The 20,147-nt window shown below is 62.5% G+C and overlaps 3 protein-coding genes across 6 annotated transcripts in view; 2 read left to right on the top strand and 1 right to left on the bottom strand.

The window, feature by feature from the left end:
• The window catches only part of ADAMTS13 (ADAM metallopeptidase with thrombospondin type 1 motif 13), a 33,006-nt gene extending 30,533 nt beyond the window's left edge, over nucleotides 1–2,473 (top strand). Inside the window, exons 29-30 of the mRNA XM_070378703.1 lie at nucleotides 1,305–1,489; nucleotides 2,081–2,473. Coding sequence (XP_070234804.1) covers nucleotides 1,305–1,489; nucleotides 2,081–2,245 — 350 coding nt within the window. The 3' untranslated portion in view covers nucleotides 2,246–2,473. The remainder of the gene's footprint in view (nucleotides 1–1,304; nucleotides 1,490–2,080) is intronic.
• Nucleotides 2,474–3,121: 648 nt separating this feature from the next.
• CACFD1 (calcium channel flower domain containing 1) lies at nucleotides 3,122–12,204 on the top strand. 2 transcript variants are annotated; one of them, XM_070378701.1, is made up of 5 exons: nucleotides 3,129–3,327; nucleotides 6,482–6,554; nucleotides 7,102–7,227; nucleotides 9,989–10,096; nucleotides 10,630–12,204. In XM_070378701.1, exons 1-5 carry the CDS (start codon nucleotides 3,207–3,209, stop codon nucleotides 10,718–10,720), a joined length of 519 nt encoding a protein of 172 aa, XP_070234802.1. In that variant the 5' UTR covers nucleotides 3,129–3,206; the 3' UTR covers nucleotides 10,721–12,204. The 2 variants fall into 2 exon arrangements, with proteins under 2 accessions (XP_070234803.1, XP_070234802.1); XM_070378702.1 differs by lacking the exon at nucleotides 7,102–7,227 and having other exon boundaries at nucleotides 3,122–3,327.
• Nucleotides 12,205–12,308: 104 nt separating this feature from the next.
• On the bottom strand, nucleotides 12,309–19,875 carry SLC2A6 (solute carrier family 2 member 6). Of its 3 annotated transcripts, none has more exons than XM_070378700.1 (10): nucleotides 19,701–19,875; nucleotides 19,029–19,191; nucleotides 17,778–17,984; nucleotides 17,059–17,158; nucleotides 16,226–16,437; nucleotides 15,671–15,928; nucleotides 14,982–15,090; nucleotides 14,453–14,638; nucleotides 14,144–14,289; nucleotides 12,309–13,270 (listed from the first exon to the last, which is right to left on the bottom strand). In XM_070378700.1, the coding sequence occupies exons 1-10, from the start codon at nucleotides 19,790–19,792 to the stop codon at nucleotides 13,115–13,117; spliced, it is 1,629 nt and encodes a 542-aa protein (XP_070234801.1). In that variant the 5' UTR covers nucleotides 19,793–19,875; the 3' UTR covers nucleotides 12,309–13,114. The 3 variants fall into 3 exon arrangements, with proteins under 3 accessions (XP_070234801.1, XP_005897492.1, XP_014334222.1); XM_005897430.3 differs by having other exon boundaries at nucleotides 15,671–15,823; nucleotides 19,701–19,873; XM_014478736.2 differs by lacking the exon at nucleotides 14,453–14,638 and having other exon boundaries at nucleotides 15,671–15,823.
• Nucleotides 19,876–20,147: the final 272 nt, after the last annotated feature.

The raw sequence follows: 20,147 nt of genomic DNA, 5'->3' as shown, positions 1-20,147 counted from the left end.
CAGTGCTGCCATCCAACCATCCATCCTCTGTCACCCCCTTCTCCTCCTGCCCTCAATCTTTCCCAGCATCAGGGTCTTTTCCAGTGAGTCTGCTCTTCGCATCAGGTGGCCAGAGTATTGGAGCTTCAGCTTCAGTATCAGTCCTTCCAATGAATATTCAGGGTTGATTTCCTTCAGGATTCACTGGTTTGATCTCCTTGCAGTTCAAGGGACTCTCAAGAGTCTTCTCCAACACCACAGTTCAAAAGCATCAATTCTTCGGTGCTCAGCTTTCTTTGTGGTCCAACTCTCACATCTGTACATGACCACTGGAAAAACCGTAGCTTTGACCAGACGGACCTTTGTCGGCAAAGTAATGAGCTGACTGCGAATGAAATGCGTGGCCTTCCTGGACCCCCTGACACCCCACCCCTGCGCGTGTGGCCAGGATGGGGTCCCGAGCTGTGTGGCCTCCCTTCCTCTTGGGGCCCCATGGCACAAGGGCACACACCCTCCCTCAGGCCACCATGGCCCCACACCCTGGCCTGGCACTCAGGTCCTTCAGGATCCTTTAAGGGCCTTCTGCAAGCTGCCTTGCCCAGCCCCCCTGAGTGCACTGTCCTCTTGGCTCATCCTCTGCAGAGCAGGGTGTGTGTGCACACGCACCTCATGTGCAGGACAGTGGCCGGGAGCCCTGCAAGCCTGGGGCCCCAGCAGACCCATGGATAGCCCTCTGGCTTGCTTTGGGGGTCTTGCCCTCTTTCTGCATCCCAAGCTGCTGGAAGGTGGCTTCCCCCGGGGTTCCAGGCACTTCTGGGCCCCCCAGACCTCAGGTGGGAAGTGGGATCCTGGGACCCTTCTTCCTTGGCCCCTCAGCATGGAGCACAGGCCCTGGCTGCTGGCCTGGTCATCGCTCCTCACTTCCCAGGCTCCCCACGCACAGGCACCTACCTAGGGGGAGACTCAGGAGGGCTGCCCCCAGGCCGGGTTTGGTGTGAAGCTCTTTTGCACGTGTGGCTTCCCTGAGGTATCTTAAAAAGTCTGCCCTGCCCAGTGTGTGCTGCTGTTCCCTTCACTTTACAGAAGGAACTGAAGCCCGGAGCATTTAAAGCCTTCATTAGGGTCACCCAGCCAGGAAGTGGTAGAGGTGGGGTTCAGTGGGGACTTCTGCCAGGGGGCCCTGATCCTGACCGTGGTGCCGCACCGACCCCCACTGCTGCCTGGCCGTAAGCTGTCCTGGCCTCTGGCAGGAGCAACCATCCCTGGGGCATCCTCTGTGTGTGAGATGGTCCTCTCCCAGTTTGTCCACCTGCTCTCCCCTGCAGGATGTGACATGCAGCTCTTCGGACCCCGGGGCGAAATCTCGAGCCCATCGATGAGTCCAGATGGGAGGAACGTGGGGGGCTGTCGCATCTTCATCGACGTGGCCCCGTGGGCCCGGATTGCCATCCATGCCCTGACCGTGGACAGCGGCACCAGAGCCGAGGGAACTGATGCCAGTTACATCTTGGTGAGGCTGCTGGGATGGGGACAGGAAGGGCTGACTTCTGCTATCATTCTGGACAGCCGTCCCTGGGGACAGGGGGCAGGGACTGGACTGGACCACTGAGTCTACTTCAGACCAAAATCCTCAAAATCAATGAATGAATGGGAGATAAGTTTCTTCCATTTATTCACCAACAAATGTTTCTTGAGCTCCCTACAAGAATGAAATACAGAACTGGCTGATGTAGGCAGCCGGTTCACCCAGGACTGAAGCATAATTTTAGCGCATCAGATAATTTTACTGGAAGAGTAGGCCAAGCCCTCCCTCGATGAGCTTTGGTGTGTTCTGGGCGAACTGGCCTCTGTAAGGTATCAGCTCCCTGCAGGAGGCTGTCTGGCCTCTGTACAAATCTGGGCTCAGATCCCAGCTCTGGCATTCTGGCTGTGTGTCCTTGAGGAAGGAGTGCAGCTTCTCTGAGCCTCAGTTGCTCAGGTAGAATAACAGCGTCTTTGTGATGGGCTGTTGTGTGACCTGGGTGTACGATACTTTACACATAAAATGCTTATGCTAATTATTATTTGTGGTCGGTCCTTTGGGCTGCCTCTTTTCTCCCAGATCCGGGACATCCACAGCCTGAGGACAACAGCATTTCGTGGGCAGAAGACGCTCTACTGGGAGTCAGAGGGCAGCCAGGCAGAGATGGAGTTTAGCCAGGGCTTCCTGGAAGCACACGCCAGCCTTCGGGGCCAGTACTGGACCCTCCACACGAGAGCTGGTTAGCCAGCCGATCCCCTGCCTCAGCTTCCTCTCCAAGCGCATCCTTAAGCTGCCCAGTGGACACAGTGGAATGCCTCCTCCCAGTCCCGGTAGGGAAAGGAAGGTGCCTGACATTTATGAACACCTGGCAGGTGTCCGTCCAGCCCCGGTGAGCTGACTCTGGTGTCTGAGTGCCTCCTCCAACAGACAGAACACTAGAGGGTGGGAGGCGGGACTCTCCCAGCCCTCGGATACCAATAAATTGAGCGTTCCGGCTGAGTGGCGTTTTCTTTATCCAAAGTGTCCGAACACGGCTTGAAAACCCAGCCCACCGCACGACGGGGATTCCCTGGCCGCAGTCGGGCTCCACATCCACACCCGATTCCAGAAAACCCCTGGCCACTGCCAGCGGACGTCCGTCTACCCAAGGAGGGAGGCTGGAGTACCGAGGCCCTGATGCCCGCGCTCCTGTCGCTTCCCTACGACGCCCCGCCCCTTTGCTAGTCTGGGTGGGAGGCTAGTCTGGGTGGGAAGGCAGACCGTCGGAGAGTTCGGCGGGGCCGGGCCCGGCCCTGCGCTAGTACGTTAATAAGCCCGGGCCTCTCGGGCGCACCTCGCCGCGGCCCCGCCCCCTACGCTAATAAACGCGAGGCCCCCGGGCTCTCCAGCGGGTCCCGCCCCGTATGCTAATAACACGAAGCCCCGCCTCTATGCTAATAAGCGCGAGGCCCCCGGGCGCTCTCCGTCCAGGTATCCGAGGGCTAAAGACGCCCCCATGCTAAAGACACGACGCACCGCCCCTATGCTAATAAGCCCGGGCCTCTCGGGCGCCCTCCCTCCGCTCGGCCCCGCCAGCCCCTTCCCCGCCAGCCCCGCCCCCTATGCTAATAAGCGGCCGCCTCTCCCACAAGGCCGCGCGCCGGGACGACGCGGCCGGCTCCGCGGCCCTTTGTGCGCGCGGCGGGCAGCGCCGGACGGCGGCACCATGAGCGGCGCGGGCGGGGCGGCGGTGGCGCCCGGGAGCTCGGCGCAGCCCGCGCAGGAGGAGGGCATGACGTGGTGGTACCGCTGGCTGTGTCGCCTGTCGGGGGTGTTAGGTGCAGTCTGTGAGTACTCGGCCCGGCCCCGCGCCCCCCACCCCGCGAGCCCCCGGGAAGGGACCCGCTCGGGATGCAGTCTGCTGGATGCACTGGGCGCGCGGGAAGCGGGCGCTTCTGTGGTTGCCATGGTTACCGGCTGGCGGCCGGGACTCCAGGCGCGTTCCGCCGCGGGGGAGGTGGAGCGTGACCGCCCGGGGAGCCGCGGGTCCGACGTGGCCTCACTGCCGCTCCCCCCTCCCCCCGACGCGCCTGGCCGGAGGGCAGCCCCGCCTGCTGACTCTGCTGCGCGTGCGGACAGCGACCGCCTTATCCTCCGGCGAAGGTTGTTTACACGTGGGGCGGGTACAGGTCTGGCCAGGTTTCCCAAGGGGCAGGTGGTGTCAGGGAGCAGGTGATCCCCGAGGAAGGGAGGTGGCCCCTCCTCTGGGTCCTCGGGGTCCATCTGGAGATGGTGCGCTTCCTCTGATGTCAGCTCTGCCTCCGGCTGTCAACTCAGCCGCAGCAGCGCCTCGCATCCTCCTGTTCCCGGGACGCAGGCTCGTCCTGGACACACCCCCAACCTCAAGTTTTCCGGGAAGCCAGGCTCTTTTAGCACAATTACCCTCAAAAGATCAGGTATAGGAAGGCGGATCTGCTACTCAGTGAAAGAAAGATCTGGAGGTCTTCCGAGGCAAGCGTCAGTCTAGCTGAATGGTGCTGCTACCCACAACCTTGAGAATTACTGGACTCAGGCGGGCACAGCCCGAGGTCTTAAAAAGGGAGTGTCTGTCTGTCCAGGCATTCTCAGGATTTGAACAGTGACTGCCTGGCACAGAGGGCTGGGGCCAGGCAGACCCTGATCAGATATGCCAGAAGGAGCACCTCTTTAGGGGCCCTCCCAGGTGGGTGGAGGCCAGAAGAAAGCCAGGAGTGCAGGTTAGGAGTGTGCTACTCTGGCAGGGTGTGCCCCTGTCCAGAGGCCAGAGTGGGACAGGCCCTCTGCCAGTCACCAAAGGGCCTCTGAGTCTCTGTCACTGCTATTCAGAGGAAGCATGCTTTTGACTTTGTAGGAGAGACTGGTCGGGTCTTAGATATGATCCTTCAGAGTCTGGGTAGCTGTTTCCCTGGCAGATCAGTGAGGCTGCTGTGGGACTGACATTGATGAGGCATGGGGAGGGGAGTGGAGGGCCTGACTGTGTCCTGTGGGCCATCACCCTCCTCCCTCTGTCTTGGGGTCCTCAGCCCTGCCGGTGGTGGGGGTTTATTCACTAAGTCTTGTCCAACTCTTGCGACCCTATGGACTGTGGACTGTAGCCTGCCAGGCTCCTCTGTCCATGGGATTCTCCAGGCAAGAATACTGGAGTGGGCTGCCATTTCCTTCTCCAGGGGATCTTTCCGACCCAGGAATCGAACCCGGGTCTCCTCATCGCAGGCAGGTGCTTTACCAGCTGAGCCATGAGGCTGAGTCCCTTGTTAACTCTGGCATCCCAGCCAGCTCTGTGCTTTTGAAGCAGGATACCTGGGCCGCTGCAGGAGTTCATAGTGTTGGGGTGCTGACCCATGAAGATGAAGAGAGACCTGTGGCTTCACCCTGAAATGTCACTTTCACCTGCAGATTTGGGAACGTGATTGTCATGTGGATTCCCAACAGCATGTAACACAGGGTCGATTGCAAAGCACATAGGAGTTTTAGAGATGAGACTAGAGTTCAGATAGAGCTCCTGCTTCTGTCTGGTCGCTGTGCGGGAGCACCACCTTCCTCAGGTAGGGGGCCTTGGAGAGGCATTTCCTCGGGGTCTTGATTGTCATCTGGAGAAGACAGGCTGGCCCTGGACACCCCCCTCACTTGGGACGAGCATTGGAGGCCCCTGAGGGGACATCTTCCAGCCCTTGATGGTTAAAGGGCTCCTGGCTGGAGCCTGCTTGTCTGGGTTGAAACCTGGTTCTCCTGGAAGGTTGGCTGTTGGTAGACACAGGGGTGGAGGTGGAAAGCAGGACGTATGGGCCTCTGTCAGGCGAGACGGGCACAGCGGACTGTCGGGCAGAAGCAGTGCCATGTCTTGGGCACTCATACCTGTGGCCCTGGGGAGCCTGCTGCCTGAATGAAGGTGACGGTTGGTCCGGGACAGGTGCCACCTTTAGTAGGGCAGAGCGCGTCTGTTGCTGCGGGAGACCTTGGGGGTCACACAGGGCAGGCTCCTTCCTGCACGTGGTTTCGTCTTGCATCGCTTGCTGTCTGTGTAGGGTTACACGGGAACACACCAGGAGGGCTCCAGGCCTTCTCAGGGATCAGGTATGGAGGGAGCTGCTGCAAATTTAATGAACTGGTTGCTCATTGTTGCCTTGGGGCGGGGGGGGCAGCTTCCTGCCCAGCAACCGGCTTCCTGGCCCTGCCTGGCAGGCTCCCGGAGTTCTTGGTGAAGCGGGCTGGGGCCCTGGGGACGGAGGGAGGCGAGTGCACAGACCCTGCCACGGGAGGCCATCGGGGGCGTGAGCGGGCTCCACGTTTGGGGCCCCAGGGAAGCCACTTTCCCGGGTAGCAGAGGATGCCCCCTCCACACCGCAGGCCCTGGGTGTTTCCAGGTGGGTGGGCTGGGCTGCAGGAGAGGAAACAGGCCTGGAAAGGTGAAAAGACCGTACCCAGAGTCACTGGGCTGGGTTGTGGTCAGAGCGGGGATTGTGACCCAGGCTGACCTGATCCCGATTTCTGTTCCAAGAGGGGCATTCCTGTCTGCACCTACACCCAAAGGGCCTCTCCCGCGGCCCACGCCGTGCGTGGTGCCGCCTCCCTGCCCCGAGCCCTTGAGAGACAGTCTGTCTTTGATGCTGCTCACTTTGCAAGGTGGGTGTCGGGACAGCTGGGGCTCAGAGGGTGGGCTCCCCCAGGCCTGGGACAGAGAGAGGGCGGGATGCCCTCACTGAGCCCTCAAGCAAGCCAGCTCCGGGATCCAGCTGCGCCCTGGCCATGGGGTCTGGGCAAGCACTTCACCTGCCTGAGTCTGTCCTCACCGGTCTGTGGAGCCATGTGCTGGCCTCGCTTGGGTCAGCTATCCGAGGGCAGACGTCTGGGTGCTGTGAGGAGAGCCTGGGGCTGAGTCGGAAGGGCTTCTCGCACCGTCTGGAGCTGTCTCCCTGGGTGGCCTCCCCTGGCCGACTCCCGCTCGTGTGTTTCTCTTTCCAGCTTGTGCGATCTCGGGCCTCTTCAACTGCATCACCATCCATCCTCTAAACATCGCGGCCGGCGTGTGGATGGTGTGAGTAAGCATGCGACGGTCCTGCCTAGGGGGTTGGGGGTGTGTGTAGAGCCTCACCTCCCAGGAGGGCTGGGGGGAGCCCATGGGGGTCGAGTTGGGAGCGCTGGTCTGTGAGGCATGCCGGATGCTGGTGGTGTGCGGGGGGCTCGGGGACCTGGGAGGGGTGTGAGTTGTGCAGAACAGTTCCTGCTCCGAGGCTCGGGGGGTTCTTGGGGCAAACAGGGGCTCTTTCCCTCCAGGCTGGGGCGGGGGGGGATGAAAGGGCCTGGCCTGCTGGAAGGGCCCAGGGTCTGGTCACTGCGACTGGGACCTGGGCTCCTCCATGGGAGCTCCCCGAGGTGGGCCGTGGCAGCCCCCAGCCTTGGCTCTGCCCTGGGCACCCTGCTCCAGCCACCCTGTTCTGGCTTGTCTCGGAGCCTGGTGGGGTGAGCAGCCCAGATAGGGGTTCCTCAAGGCAGCAGCGGGAGGGGTGGCTTCCCGGGGACACAGGCGCGGGGACCCGCCAGCCTGGCCCGGTGTCAGTCTGCTCCTCTCCCCGGCCCTCCAGCATGAACGCCTCTGTCCTGCTGCTGTGCGAGGCGCCCTTCTGCTGCCAGTTCATGGAGTTTGCGAACGCCGTGGCAGCCAAGGCAGACCGGCTGCGCTCCTGGCAGAAGGCCGTCTTCTACTGCGGGTGAGGGGCTGCGGGCCGGGCGTGACTCGGCTCCCCCAGACCCTGCCTCTGCCCCACGCAGCGGTGTTGGCCGGGAGCGGGGAGGGGACGGCTGACCACTCCTGTGTACTCCCCGGGGAGGTTAAACGGGGACGGCCTTTGTGCTGAGTCGCACGATGGACCTGCTGTACCACGTGATCCAGTGGTTCTGCGCCCAGGGCTCTGCCCCCGCCCGCAGCTCCGGGCACACAGGCTTCAGATGCGAGGCCCATGCGCCTTGCAGCATCGAGGGTGATAAGGGAAGGGAGGCTCCCCTGGGCTGTTGGCCCATCCGTTTGGAGTTGTTGGGCGGATTCTGGTAGATCCTCGTGTCCCTCTGGAAAGCCTTTCAGGAGAGTGGCCCACCTAGGTGTCCTGACACGGAAGGGGGAAGAACAGGAAATAGGGCCTCCAAACGTGCTTTTCTCGGATTGTCCCACCCCTAGCAACAAGGTCCGCATCCGAGTCCTCGCGTCTGAACCCTGAGGTTGAACTAACTTCAGGATGTGTCTAATGCAGCTTCTAGAATAGCGCCTGGTGTCTGGGAGGCTGTTAAGAGCTCCAGGCAGCAGCAGGAGGAGTGGTTATCTGGATTATCCTTAGGCGTCAACACAGAGGTTTTTATTTCAAAGGTTTCTTCCCTTCCTGGAGGCCAGTGGTTGTGACAGTCTGAGCATAAGATGTGTGTTCGGTTCTAGAGCTGCCTTCCCCGTGTCTGATCACAGAGGAATATGAAATGCATGTCAGCATGTCCTGTGCCTTGATCTTTATTTTTTAAATGTATTTTAAAATGCTAACAGTAACGTATGTTTGTTAAAGATAACCTGGAGAAGAGAAAGTTGTTACTCAAAGCCCCACTGCCTGTTACATTGTGATATGAGTTCTTTCAGTCTGTCTGCAGGCATATTAAAAACCCGCTTCTCACCCAGTTTTAACCATTGCAAGTAAATTTGTGTCCTGGTTTTTCCCCCTTAACATCATGGTACAAATGTTTTCAGTTTTACCACAAAGGCTTCATAAGATGACGGTTAGTGACAGAAATACTTACCCCACGGGCTGTGTCACGCTTTTCTTCGTTTGCCAACTGAAGTACAGGTCAGGCTGCGATGAGCATCTTGGTGCTAAAAATTTCTGTGTTTCTGATGATTTCCTCAGGATCTGTTTCCAGGTGTGGAGTGACTAGGTCAAGGATGATGGTCGTTCAGATGATTCCAATGTGTGGCTAAATTGTTTCCACAATTTGCAAGGGCTCCCTGGGTTTCTTCCTCCTTGTCCCTGGCCCTGGGTGCTGTGCTATTTTCACGTTTCTATCTGTTAGCTAAGAGGGGACGTCTTTTTCTCTACACTTTTACTAATTGCATTTTCTTCTTTGGTAATCAATGGTCTCGTTTCCTTTTTACCCATTGGCATCATCATGTCTTATTTGGTAAGTTGCATGTGTTTTCTGTATTAAAGATTTTATCATCTTTTATTGTGTTTCCTGTGAATATATTTCCAGCCTGTTGTTTGCCTTTAATTTTGTTTTGACAGAAGATTTTTTTCCCACGGTCTCTTTTTTCCTTCACAGTTCCTATTATTATTTTATTACTGGGAAATTTTATAACTCCAGTAAAACCTCATGATCGCACATCCCGCCAGAATGGACACGCAGGTAGAATTCAGTTGGTCGTGCCCAAGAAGAGGGTATACAGTCTTGTCTTCATTGCGTACAGGGTGTGTGTGTTAACCCAGATCACTGACGCTGGTCTGGACGTCCCAACCAGGACCAGGCACTGACCCTGTGGACACGTAAGCCAGAGTGCCCACCTTCCTCCAGGTGGTGCCAGCGGGACCAGACGGAGCGGGGTGATGCCTCACCGGTGATGCGATCCGCGTGCGCCTCACCGCGGGCGAGTCCCATGCAGTTTAACCTTTGGAATCTTCCTTGTTGAGATGTGGCTGATTTTACTGCGCCAGTCAGAGCCTTGGTTTATTTACTGTCTATGCTGTTCCAGGCATCGTGTTAGGTAGTTAACACGCCTTACCTGCTCCATCTCACAACCTCTGAGATTTGATCCCACCTCACCCTAACGAGATTGAGCCTCAGTTGAATAACTTGTCCTGAGTCACAAGGCCAGCACAGGCCTGAACGGACACCGGAATTTTCTCCTCTTTCTGTCTCTATGCACATTGAAGGCTTGGACCATCTCAGCGCTGTTTCCACCTTTTTGGATCATGGACCCTTTCAAAAATCTTTTTTTTTTTTTTTTTAAATAATTTTGCTTGTGTTCTGGTTGTGCCAGGCCCTTGTTGCTTTGTCTAGGCCTTCGCTAGCTGCAGCCTCAGGGGCTGCGCTTCAGTCGCAGTCTGCCGGCTTCTCGCTGCAGAGCACGGGCTCTGTGGAGCGAGAGCTCAGTAGCTGTGGCCCACGGGTTTCGTTGCTCAGTGGCACGGGGGATCTTCTTGGATTAGGGATCAAACCTGTGTCTGCTGCATTGGCAGGGGGGTTCTTTACCACTGAGCCACCAGGGAGGTCTCCCCAAAATCCGATGAAAGCTTTGGATTCTCTCCCCAATGCACAGAATTTTGCAGACAGGCTCATGGGCCTTTGAGGATTCTATGAAGCCCGATTGTGAGCCTGTGTCCCAGCTGATGCCGGGGGACCCTTCCTGTGCCCGCTGTGGGGGAAGGGGCTGGGCAGCAGGAAGTGGTGTCATGGCCATGGGTGGGCGGGCCTGCCCCGTGACCTCTGCTCCTCCCCCAGGATGGCGGTCGTTCCCATCGTCATCAGCCTGACCCTGACCACACTGCTGGGCAACGCCATCGCCTTCGCCACCGGAGTGCTGTATGGACTATCAGCGCTAGGCAAAAAGTGCGTTTACTGGTCCCGGCCCGGCTGCAGTGGGAGTGGGGGTGGTCTCTCCCTTCTGGAGCCTCTCGGGGACGCAGGTCTGGAGTGGCCCTGTTTACCGCCGTCAGTGACTCTCGTCAGTGCCTCTCAGGCATCTGAGCTCTAAGGGGTGGAGGCAGGAGAACTCACGGGACCCCTGGGGCGTAGAGATGGCAGGGACGCAGGGCCACAACTCCTGGAGAGCCTCTGCCCATCGGGCCCGCTCCCAGCTCGGTGTTCTGATGCCCCCCGCCCCCTAGTCCCGCAGAGCCCAGCCTGAGGGTCCCAGTCCTCCTCAACTCACGTCCCCGGCAGCCCAGGCCACTCTTAGAGGCGACAGGATGGGTCTTTGCCATCCTCAGTGACGGGGTCTCATCTGGGGAAACCAGGGGGTGCGTCAGGCACTAGGCAGGGCCTCCCTGCCCAGGGCCCTAGGCCAGGAATGGGGCAGAGGCCGGGCGGCTGCGTTTCTGGGGTCTGTCCCCCGTCTGGTGCTGACTGCCCTGTCTCCCCAGGGGCGACGCGATCTCCTACGCCAGGATCCAGCAGCAGAGGCAGCAGGTGGACGAGGAGAAGCTCACGGACACCCTGGAGGGGGAGCTGTGAGGGGTCGGGGGCCCTCCTGCCCCCGCTCATCTCCTGGTCTGTGTGAGCGTGTGCCGAGGAGAGTGGACCCTGAGGAGTCTGGGGAGGAGCCGGTGTCTGGTTCTCTTAATCCCGCTCACCTGTCCCCACGCCCGGAGTCCTCCTCTCTCTGCACCCCTGCACCCCGCCCTTGGCATCACCCTGAGCCAAGTGCCGAGGGGCAGGGTGAGGGCTCGGAGGGCCTCACCAGCAGCAGCAGGGCGAGCAGGGGGAGCCTCAGGGTGACCAGCTGCAGGGCTCCGCACAGACACCCTCCTGGCCCCACTGTTCCCAGCTGGCCTGGTTTGGCTGGCCGCAGGCCACGGGGTAGATTTCGAGACCTCGCGTGGCTGGCGGGACCACCCACTGTGACCGGCCAGAGGCCTGGGAGGAGCTGCTCCTGGGGATGTGGGTCCCGTCTCCACGCGTGGGCACATCCGCTCGGGCCTCCTGGCCTCCCAGGCACGAGGGTACCCCGTGAGCTGAGCTGCCTGGGCTGCTTCTGTCCGGCCTCCCACCACCGCCCAGGCCCCGCCAGTCTCCTCCATGGAGCCCAGAGATGCCCCTCCAGTGCGCCCGCCGGCAGCCCTGGCAGCCTGACCACCGGCTGGGTGTGCTCTGGCCTCTGGTCGCAGCACCGTGGACAAGCGTGGAAGCAGGTCTCTTCCCTGGGCCTGGCCGGCCGGGCCAGCGTGCGCGGCTCTGGGGCTCTGCCCCTGCTCCTCCCAGGAGCCTGGGGGCCGCTCCCGCCTTCTGGAGCCAGCCCCAGGGCTGCACCCAGTCTTTGCTTCCAGGTGGACCTTCACCTCTGGGGGTTGCTAGGGTTGGCGGCTGGGGGGCAGGCCCTGTCCTGGGGATAGCAGCATGCCCCCAGCCCTCAGCTGGGCTGAGCTCTGGGGTGGCAGGGTCTACCGTGCGGCCGGCCCGGCGTGGCACGTGCCTTCAGGGGTCCTCTGGGACCACCTTCCTTAGGCCAGCGCCGGGGTCAAAGGGCTGTGGGCCTCCGCAGGCCGGCCGGGTGTGCGTGTGTGTGCGTGCGTGTGTCTCCTACGTGTGCCGTGGATCAGACTGTCTACCTCCCTGGAGCAGCAAGGGCCCTGCCCACCTCCTGGCTCATCCTTCCCCAGGAAGTGGGGCTCTGGGGTCACTCCTGCCTCTGCTGGGTCTCCCTGCTCACGGGGTCTCCCTGCTCACGGGGTCCTTCCTGCTGATGGGTGTCTCCTTGCTGCAGGAAGGAAGAGCTGGCTGTATGTGGAGCAGGGTTGTGGCTCTGGCCTGTGAGGAAGCTGGGCGGGTGTTGGGCAGGCCCTCCAGCCCCCGGGTCACAGGCTAGAGTGGGCAGGTCACCCGCCGAGGTGGCCAGGGCTCACCCACCCTGGGGGTCTGGGCTCTGTCCTCCCATGCTCCTTGTCGACTCTCCGTGTCTGGCTTGCGTTTTGAGCAATAAAGCCTGGTGATGGTCTGTACCCTTGCTCCCACGCTCTGCTTGTTAACTTTTCCCTCTGGTCCAAGAGGGACGCCCCGACCCCAGAGCAGCCGAGTGGGGCCCCAGCCCCAGGGGACCTGCTGTGTCACGGGCGCCGTGCAGCCTGCTCCCAGCATCTCAGACCGCGCAGGTGGCTCTTCCGAGCGCACAGCTCGGAGGAGCTGGAACCTCACGGCCGGGGGCACCCAGCCCTCGCCCCTTCCTTCTGCCTCGCAGCGGGCAGACTGGGGTGGCCTGGGGTAGCAGGCCCTGGTGACCTTGGCTGAATCTTGGGTCCGGCCTGGCTGCTGGGCGGGGCTCCCCCACAGGGAGTACTCCCCACTCCCTCCTCTCGTTTATTGGTATAAATAGTGTGAACACAGCTCACCCTCAAGCGCTTCCTATTCCCGGAAGCAGGGCGGGTGTAGGAGGCAGAGTCCATGCTGGGTCCTGTGCCCTGGCCGGTGGGCATCCAGCGCGTCCCCTGTGGCGTCCACAGGCCTCACTGGTGCAGCTTCCTGTCCTGGTCCCCGAGTGGCCACCAGGCGATGGGAGCACCAGATGGGGTGGCGGCATCCCTGTGCAGAGCCAGTCCACCAGCACCGGCCCCGTCTGTCCTCAGCACGAGGTCTCCCAGCGAGGCCTTGTCCCTGGCCTGAGGCCGTGTGATGGCCGCCTCTGCCAGCAGGTCCGGCGGATAAATGTGTGACGCCGCTGGACGGCAGTGCTGCCTGCCCAGGGCCCGCCCAGGGCCCGTGCGTGTTCCGGGGGCTGTCAGGCCTCTGGGCCGCCGTCCTGTGCCTGGGCCGTCGACAGCGGGTTGCTGCCGCCTCCTGGGTGCAGGGTGCAGTTTGGGGCCAGAGCCCAGCTCCGCCGCCCACTCCGGCAGGCCCCTCTGGCGGGGCCGCTCTCTAGTGCAGGAAGGACCTCCTCCCGGTGCGGAAGAAGGACTCAATCTGCTCCAGCGACCGGCCCTTGGTCTCAGGCACGCAGCAGCCAGTGAAGGCCAGGTTCACCAGGCACACGGCGGCGAAGAAGAAGAAGGGGGCCTGCAGGCCAAAGGCGTTCTGGGGGGGAGAGTGCACGGGTCACAGGGAGCCCAGTGCCAGCTTCTGGCCCGGCTTGTGCCAGCCAGCCGGGGTGGTGGGGCTCCATCACATCACCCGGTCAGACACCCCGGGGCTCCCCACCATCGGCAGGAAATCCAGCCGTTTTAGCAGGGTGTTCGAGGCCCCCCAGGGCTGCAGGCAGCCCTCCTCTGGTGCTGGGCCCTGGGACTGACCACCACCTCTGAGCTGGAGCCCACCCTGGCCCCAGACACCAGCCTCTCTCTCCCTGGTCCCAACGCCCACCTTCACTCTCAGCCTTCCCACGCGCCTCCCTGCAGCAGGTTCACCACCACGGCGCGGCCAGGGGTGGGCTCCTACTCTGCCTGCAACACCCCCCTCTCCACCATCGCTCTGCCTCCTGCTGGCACTGGCTCTGGGTGCCCCCACCCTGCCCTGCCGCAGTGACTGCACCAGGACAGGCCCTGCCCAAGCTGTCCGTGTTACCCCCTCCCACCCGGGGACTGGGGACTCTGGTTGGCTTCAAGGCCTGCTGGGAAGCTGAACCGAGAGTGAAGTCAGGACGGGGACGCGCTCGGCTGAGACCCAAGCTGCCCACCAGAGGGAAGACCGCGCTCACTGCCCGGGAGGGTGCGGCAGGGCGGGCAGGCCCGGCTCTGTGGTTTCACCCCGGTCTGGGGGTCAGCTGCCTGACCTCCCAACAGTTCCCCGAGCCGAGCGTTTGCTGAACTGAAGGAGCCCTCGTCAGGCTCTCACTTCACGGTCCCTGGCCTGGTGCGAAGGGAGCGTGTGCTGAGGCTGAGGGGACTCATGGAGACGCCTTTGCACGGGCCCCCGGCACCGGCCAGAGGGGCCCGCCGGCCGAGCACTCACCGTCACCAGCAGGAAGGACTTGGTGAGGGCAAAGGCGGTGAGCCAGCTGACCAGCACGCAGAGCCCCGAGGCCACGCCACGGGCCCGCAGCGGCAGGATCTCCGACATGAGGAGCCAGGTGATGGGGCCCCAGCCCATGGCGTAGCCTGCGGGGGTGGGGGGCAAGAGGGTGTGCTCAGACCCTGTCTGGGGGCCATCGGTATCTCCCTGGAGCTGCTGGGAGACCCTCCCCAACCACCGAGATGGCAGCACCCCAGCCCATCTGAGCGTGACGCTGGCCTGCCCCCACCCCTCCACGGGCACCCCTACCCATGATGAAGAGCATGGTGGCCAGCAGGGGCACCAGGGTGAGGTAGCTGGTGGGCGTGGCCAGGGGCTGCTCTGTGCCGGCCAGGGCCTCGCGTTCCAGGCCCATGGTGCTGTTGGGGGCCAGAGACTTCGGACCAAAATGCACGTATAGCCCCAGGGTCAGGTTGGCAGCAAACATGCCGGCCGCTGTGGACAGACCAGAGGCTCTCAGGGGGCCGGGACCCCGTGAGCCCGAGCCCCTCGGCGCCCTGCGCCGCCCGCTCCCCATCAGGCCGCTCCCACCCCGTCGGCATTTGGGCTGTCACACCCAGCGTGCGTGTGTCACGCCCAGCGTGCGTGTGTCACAGCGGCTCATTCACTCTCGCAAGCCCCAGCCGGCCTTTCTGGATGTCCAGCCCTGCACCAGGTGCCGGGCAGACCGAGTCCACCCGGCAGGGCAGCTGTGACCCAGGCCCCCCTGGTGCTCCCACCACAAGGGCAGCAGCTGGAGGAGCAAAAGAAGGAAGCACAGGTGACCGCCCGCACTCACCCGAGATGAAGAGCAGGGCCTTGCGGCCGGCCAAGTCCATGGTGAGGGCGGCGATCAGCACGGACAGGAGCCTCACGGCGCCCACAATGGCGGCGTCAACCTTGGGAGGCTGCGAGGAGGGAGCCGTGAGGCCGAGCGACCCTAGCCCATTGGGCCTCTCCCCCACCCCCAAGGCTCTGCAGGGTCAGGCCCTGGGCTCAGTGGCTTTCTGCCAGTCACCCAGCCCAGCCCGCGGGGCCTTGCTGGCAGGGGGCACAACTGTCATGCCCACCACTAAGCCCCAGGCTAGTACTGGATCCTGGCACCACTGCCCCTAATCTTCACACCTCATCTCATCTCTGAGCCCAGGACAGACATGTGAAGGCCTGCTGGCTATTATCTCCAGTTCGCAGAGGAGGAAGCTGAGGTTTTGGCGGGGGGGACCTGACTTCCTCAGCGAGTGACAGATGCTCTGAACCTGGGATCTGTGGTTCCCAGGGGGTTGTTTTTCTAGAAGACTGGTCTCCCTTGTAATTCCGAGTATCTTGCTTAAAACATGGAAGCCTTACAAACATTACTCAGGACAGGCAGGTGCACAGAAACAGTTATGAGACGTGGGTGTGCCTGCGGCCCCGGGCAGGGCAGGCGCTCAGCGGGCACGGCCTCCCTGGGCCTGGGGACAGAGGGCCGGGGCAGGGGCGCGCTCTCACCAGCAGGACCGCGGTGCTGTCGAAGATGGACTGCAGGTAGACGAGGATGGGCGTGATGCCTGTCAGCTGCTGCAGGAAGCGCATCAGCAGGGCGATGACAATCGGGCGGTACATGTGCGGGTCCCGGGCCTCGGCCCACGACAGGTGGCTGCTCTGGAGACACGAGGCTGCCGCTGCGGGGGGCTGTGCCGGCCCCTCCGGCTGGAGCCACCCTGGCCTGGGCTGCCTGGGGCTAGGTAGGAGGCTCCCTTCTTCCCTCTTCCAGGAAAGGTCCCTGTCACTGGGGCAGCCCCAGCTCTGGGGACCCCCCCAAGGGACCCAGGCTCCCGGGTCAGTGGGTGGGTTGAGGCAGACCCCCTGCTTGGCAACACGGCCGGGTCCCTGGGCATCCATGGTGCGACGCATACACACCCCGAGACGTCCTGCCCCGACCCCCGCTCCTGGAGGTGGGAACTGCTCTCATCCCTGCTTCCCAGGAAAAGCAACCGAGGCTCATGCCAGCGGCGTGAAAGGCCCGTGTCCCACAGCGCTGCGGGGCACCCACCCCGCACACACCTGTCTCCGGACGGTGTCCTGGATCTGCTCGAACTCCCAGCGGGTGTCGGCATCGGGCCCTCGCAGCCAGGCCAGCGCCTGCAGCGCCTCCGCGTCCCTGCCCTTGGAGAGCAGGAAGCGAGGGGAGTTGGGCATGCAGCTGAGCAGCAGGACCATGACGAGCACCGGCCCCTCCCCGGCCACGGCCAGCCAGCGCCAGGGCAGCAGCAGGCCTGCGGACAGGAGCTGTGAGGGGCTGGGGCGGGGCTGAACACAGCCCTTCCCATCGGGGGCCTCTGAGCAGCCTCACTCGCCTTCAAGGGTTAGTCCCAGGGCCGCCTCCTACAGGAAGCCTCCCCTGGTTGCTCCAAGCCGGGCTGCACTTAGATCACAGGGCCCAGGTCCTTGGAGGGCCCCAGGGGTCATAGTGGAGTGACGGGGGAGTAGCCTGAGCAGCAAGGCCCTGGGGGCCTCCACCAGCAAACACTGACCATCTCCCGGCAGGGGGTTCATTCGTGGGCAGGTTTGTCCCTTCCTCTCTTGGGTCGGGCTTCCCTGGGTGGCTCAGACAGTAAAGTAGTTTGCCTACAATGTAGGACACCTGGGTTTGATCCCTGGGCCTGGAAAACCCCGTGGAGAAGGGAATGGCAACCCACCCCAGTATTCTTGCCTGGAGAATCCCATGGACAGAGGAGCCTGGTGGGCTACAGTCCACGGGGTCGCAGAGTCGGACACGACTGTGACTCACTTTTGCTTTCTCTTGTCCCTTCTGGCCCCTGCTGCTCAGCGGCCCCGTCCCCCACCCCCCAGACTGCACACAAGAGGTGTTCCGTGTGCGTCCGGATGATACTTGCCAAGGGCATAGAGGGATAGTGACCCGAACACCGCCATGAGCTGGGGTGTGGCACCCAGGGCCCCGCGAACGCTGGGCGGGGCAATCTCAGACACGTACACCTGCAAGACACAGCCCACCCAGTCTCTGCTGAGCACACGCGCCGGGCCTGGCTGGGATGAGCGGGGTGGCCCAGTGAGCCCCGGGAACCAAGGGAGTGGGGGCTTCCGTGGGTTCTTGCCCTGGTCGTGATCTCAGCAGGACCTCAGCTGCCTGAACGGTCAAGTGGGCAGCACCACTCAGCTCTGACATGGGGGTGGAGGCCCGAGGGCACCCAGACTCTGGCCTCCACTCCCCCAACCCAGGGCTTTGTGCCCAGCTGGGCCTGCCCAGCCCCGATGTGGGAGTGGTGGGTAACATGCAAGGTCCCAGGAGGGGTGCAGGGCAAGGACTTCCTTTTCCTCCCCATTACGTTGCTCAATATGGATTTTCTCTGATTGAGCAACGACTCTGCCAGGCCTTGAGACAGGAAGTTTGGGGAGTCCAGACTGGGGGCACCTTGGGGCATAATGTCACATTTCCCCCAAGTTAGCTGCCCTGGGGGTGCTGAGCTGAGGCTCCCTGGCAAACATATCCCCATGGATTGTGGGGGGGGGCCCGAAGCCAGGTGCCCTCAGCTCATGGTGGTCAGTGCAAATACTGAGGCAGTGAGGGGACCGGCCTGGGCAGTCCTGGTCTTACCGGGATGCAGGCAGCTGTGAGCCCCCCTGCGAAGCCCGTCAGCATCCTTCCCAGAAGCAGCATCCAGAGGCCGTGGGCGCCTGCCATCAGCGCATAGCCGGCTGCCGAGGGCACAGCTGAGAACATGATGCTGAGTTTCCGGCCCAGGAGGTCATTGAGGACCATGGCACTGAGTCCCCCGGCCGCCGCACCCAGGGTGAACACGGACTGCAGAGGAGGGTGCAGGGCAGGCATGTCTGGGCGCTCTGGGCACCCAGCACCCCCCACCCCCACCCCATCAGAGCCTAGGGACAGCTGCTCTCCCAGGCTGTCCCGGGAGCCTGGGCTGCAGGACTGGGACTCTGGATGGTGGTGAGCCTCCTGTCCCCAGAGGAGTACAAGCAGCACATGGACAGCTGTCTGTGAGGGAAGCCACAACAGGTGTCTGCCGGAGTTCTGTCCAGACCGATGTTTAAACGCCCAGTACTGTCATATAGCAGACAGGAGGGTTCTGTGACTCGAAGCCCTTGGGATTTTAAGGTTTGGGGGTTCTCAGACTCCCTGTTGAGTATACAGGGAGTTGGATCCAGTTAGTGACCTGGGCATCCTGCTGAGCCTGTCTGAGCCTCAGTTTCTGCAGCTACATTATGGGGAGAGCAGCAGCACCCACCTCGTAGGGTTGACCCCGGAGTGAAAAAGCTCTCATGGGAAATGCCGAGCAGGGGCCCGGCACAGACTAGGTACACAGCGTGCATCGGGTGTTATTATTTTAGCTGATACGCTGAGGTTGCAAACCCAAGGCTGCTAAGACGGCAGGTGTAGAACCCTGGGACTCCGAGGACCCGTGCTCGCCCCACGCGCATGCTCACCACCTCTCCTGACGCCCTGTGGCCCAGCAGTGCTCTTCCTTTAGCACCAGTGTCCTGCCTCTCCTCGTCCAGGGAGGTGCCTGCTCTGTTTTGGGGGGGTGCTCTGGGGAACCCTCAGCCCTGCTGGGTAGAGATCTTAAGGAACACCTCCCCACCTGCTCCTTCCCACGCCTTCTCCATCAGCTTTCACTTCCCTCTTTCATTTCGGAGCCACTGTCTGGCCTCACTACCCCCCACCTCTACTGCCGACCCGAGTGGATGGGGGAGGGGCAGACCAGGGCCCTGGAGGGGGTCCTGTGGCTTTGTCTGGGGGGCGGGGGTTGGTTTCCTAGCTGGGGACAGAACTCAGTGGGTCCCCGGTCCCCCTGCCCTATCCCTTGTCAGCTCAGAGCATGGCTCTTACCCCGAACCAGGATGCCTGGGTTTTGGTCAGATTCAGGTTTGGATCCGAGGAGTGCTCCAGGGCGGGGATGACGGGGGACGTGTAGACCAGGGCATACCCGAAGCTGAAATTGCCCAGCACAGCAGCGAAGGTAGCCAGGAACACTCTCTTGTTCTGCAGGACCCTAGTGTGTGTGGGGGCAGTGCAGAGCCGTCAGGATCTTTGAGTCCCCCCGCCTCTGACTGCTGCCTGGCCTGAGCACAATGGCTGTGCTGGGACAGCTAGGTCAAGAGCTGGTCAGACTGGCACCTCCCGGGGCTGAGCCCCAGCTCCCTGGGGAAGCCCCTGGGGCATGAGGATAGCCCATCGCTGGGGCTGGGACACCGGTGCACGGCGCCGTTCCCAGAACAGGAGCCCTGGCGTCTGCGCCCAGCTTTGCCATGCAAGAAAGCTTGCTGCTTGACTAGGCAAACACCTCACCTTCTCTGGGCGTCCATGGCCCTGTCTCTGCCAGCTGGGGCCTGGGCCTAGTACTCGGCGGGGGCACCCGGACTAGTGTGTCTGAACGAGGCGGCCCCTTGGTGGCCACTCCCAGACAGTCAGTGGAGGCCCAAGGTCGGGGAGCCCGCTGCCCACTCAAGGTTACCAGGCCATCCGCATCCTCCACCCGCAGACCCTACGCCCGACTCTCACCCGACCCGCGTCCTCTCCCCTGGTGACGGGGGCGGCTTCTCGGGGAAGGTGTCATAGTCCCGGCCTTCGGCTCCCAGCAGCGGCTCCTGCATGACCGGCTCCTCCCGCCCGGGCGCGCCGCGAGTGGCCGGGGCAGCTCTGTCCAGAGGCGCGTCGGGCCGCAGCGGATGGGAGCATCCGGCGGAGCCCGGAGCTCCGCCCCCCGGCCGCGATTGGCTGCGGGACGGCCCTGCAGAGCGGGCGTCGGCCAATGGGGCGGCCGCGAGTGGTGCGGATGCTGAGGATGCCGGCGCCGAGCTGGGTGGGGCGGCCGGGCTTTCCCCGGGAGCCGACTCGCGTCCCGGCCGGAGTAACCGAAACCGGGAGGCAGGGTTTTCCCTGGATGCCGCAGGCTCCTCGTGCGCCCCTGGAGGTGGCAGGGCTCGCTAGGCAGATAGGAGCCCTTCG

This window comes from Bos mutus, chromosome 11, assembly GCF_027580195.1.
Source record: "Bos mutus isolate GX-2022 chromosome 11, NWIPB_WYAK_1.1, whole genome shotgun sequence".
NCBI lineage: Eukaryota > Metazoa > Chordata > Mammalia > Artiodactyla > Bovidae > Bos > Bos mutus.
The sequence above is the reverse complement of the archived record's forward strand: the minus strand, read 5'-3'. Positions and strand labels throughout refer to the sequence as shown.

Bases quoted from the DNA above. Each gene is read 5' to 3' on its own strand.
- CACFD1 (XM_070378701.1), top strand. From the start codon at position 3,207: ATGAGCGGCGCGGGCGGGGCGGCGGTGGCGCCCGGGAGCTCGGCGCAG. The intron at 6,555-7,101 runs GTGAGTAAGCAT...CCGGCCCTCCAG, and splicing joins GCGGCCGGCGTGTGGATGGT to CATGAACGCCTCTGTCCTGC. The intron at 7,228-9,988 runs GTGAGGGGCTGC...CTCCTCCCCCAG, and splicing joins AAGGCCGTCTTCTACTGCGG to GATGGCGGTCGTTCCCATCG.
- SLC2A6 (XM_070378700.1), bottom strand. From the start codon at position 19,792: ATGCAGGAGCCGCTGCTGGGAGCCGAAGGCCGGGACTATGACACCTTC. The intron at 15,091-15,670 runs GTGAGAGCGCGC...CCCTCCTCGCAG, and splicing joins ACAGCACCGCGGTCCTGCTG to CCTCCCAAGGTTGACGCCGC. The intron at 13,271-14,143 runs GTGAGTGCTCGG...TCTCCCCCCCAG, and splicing joins AGTCCTTCCTGCTGGTGACG to AACGCCTTTGGCCTGCAGGC.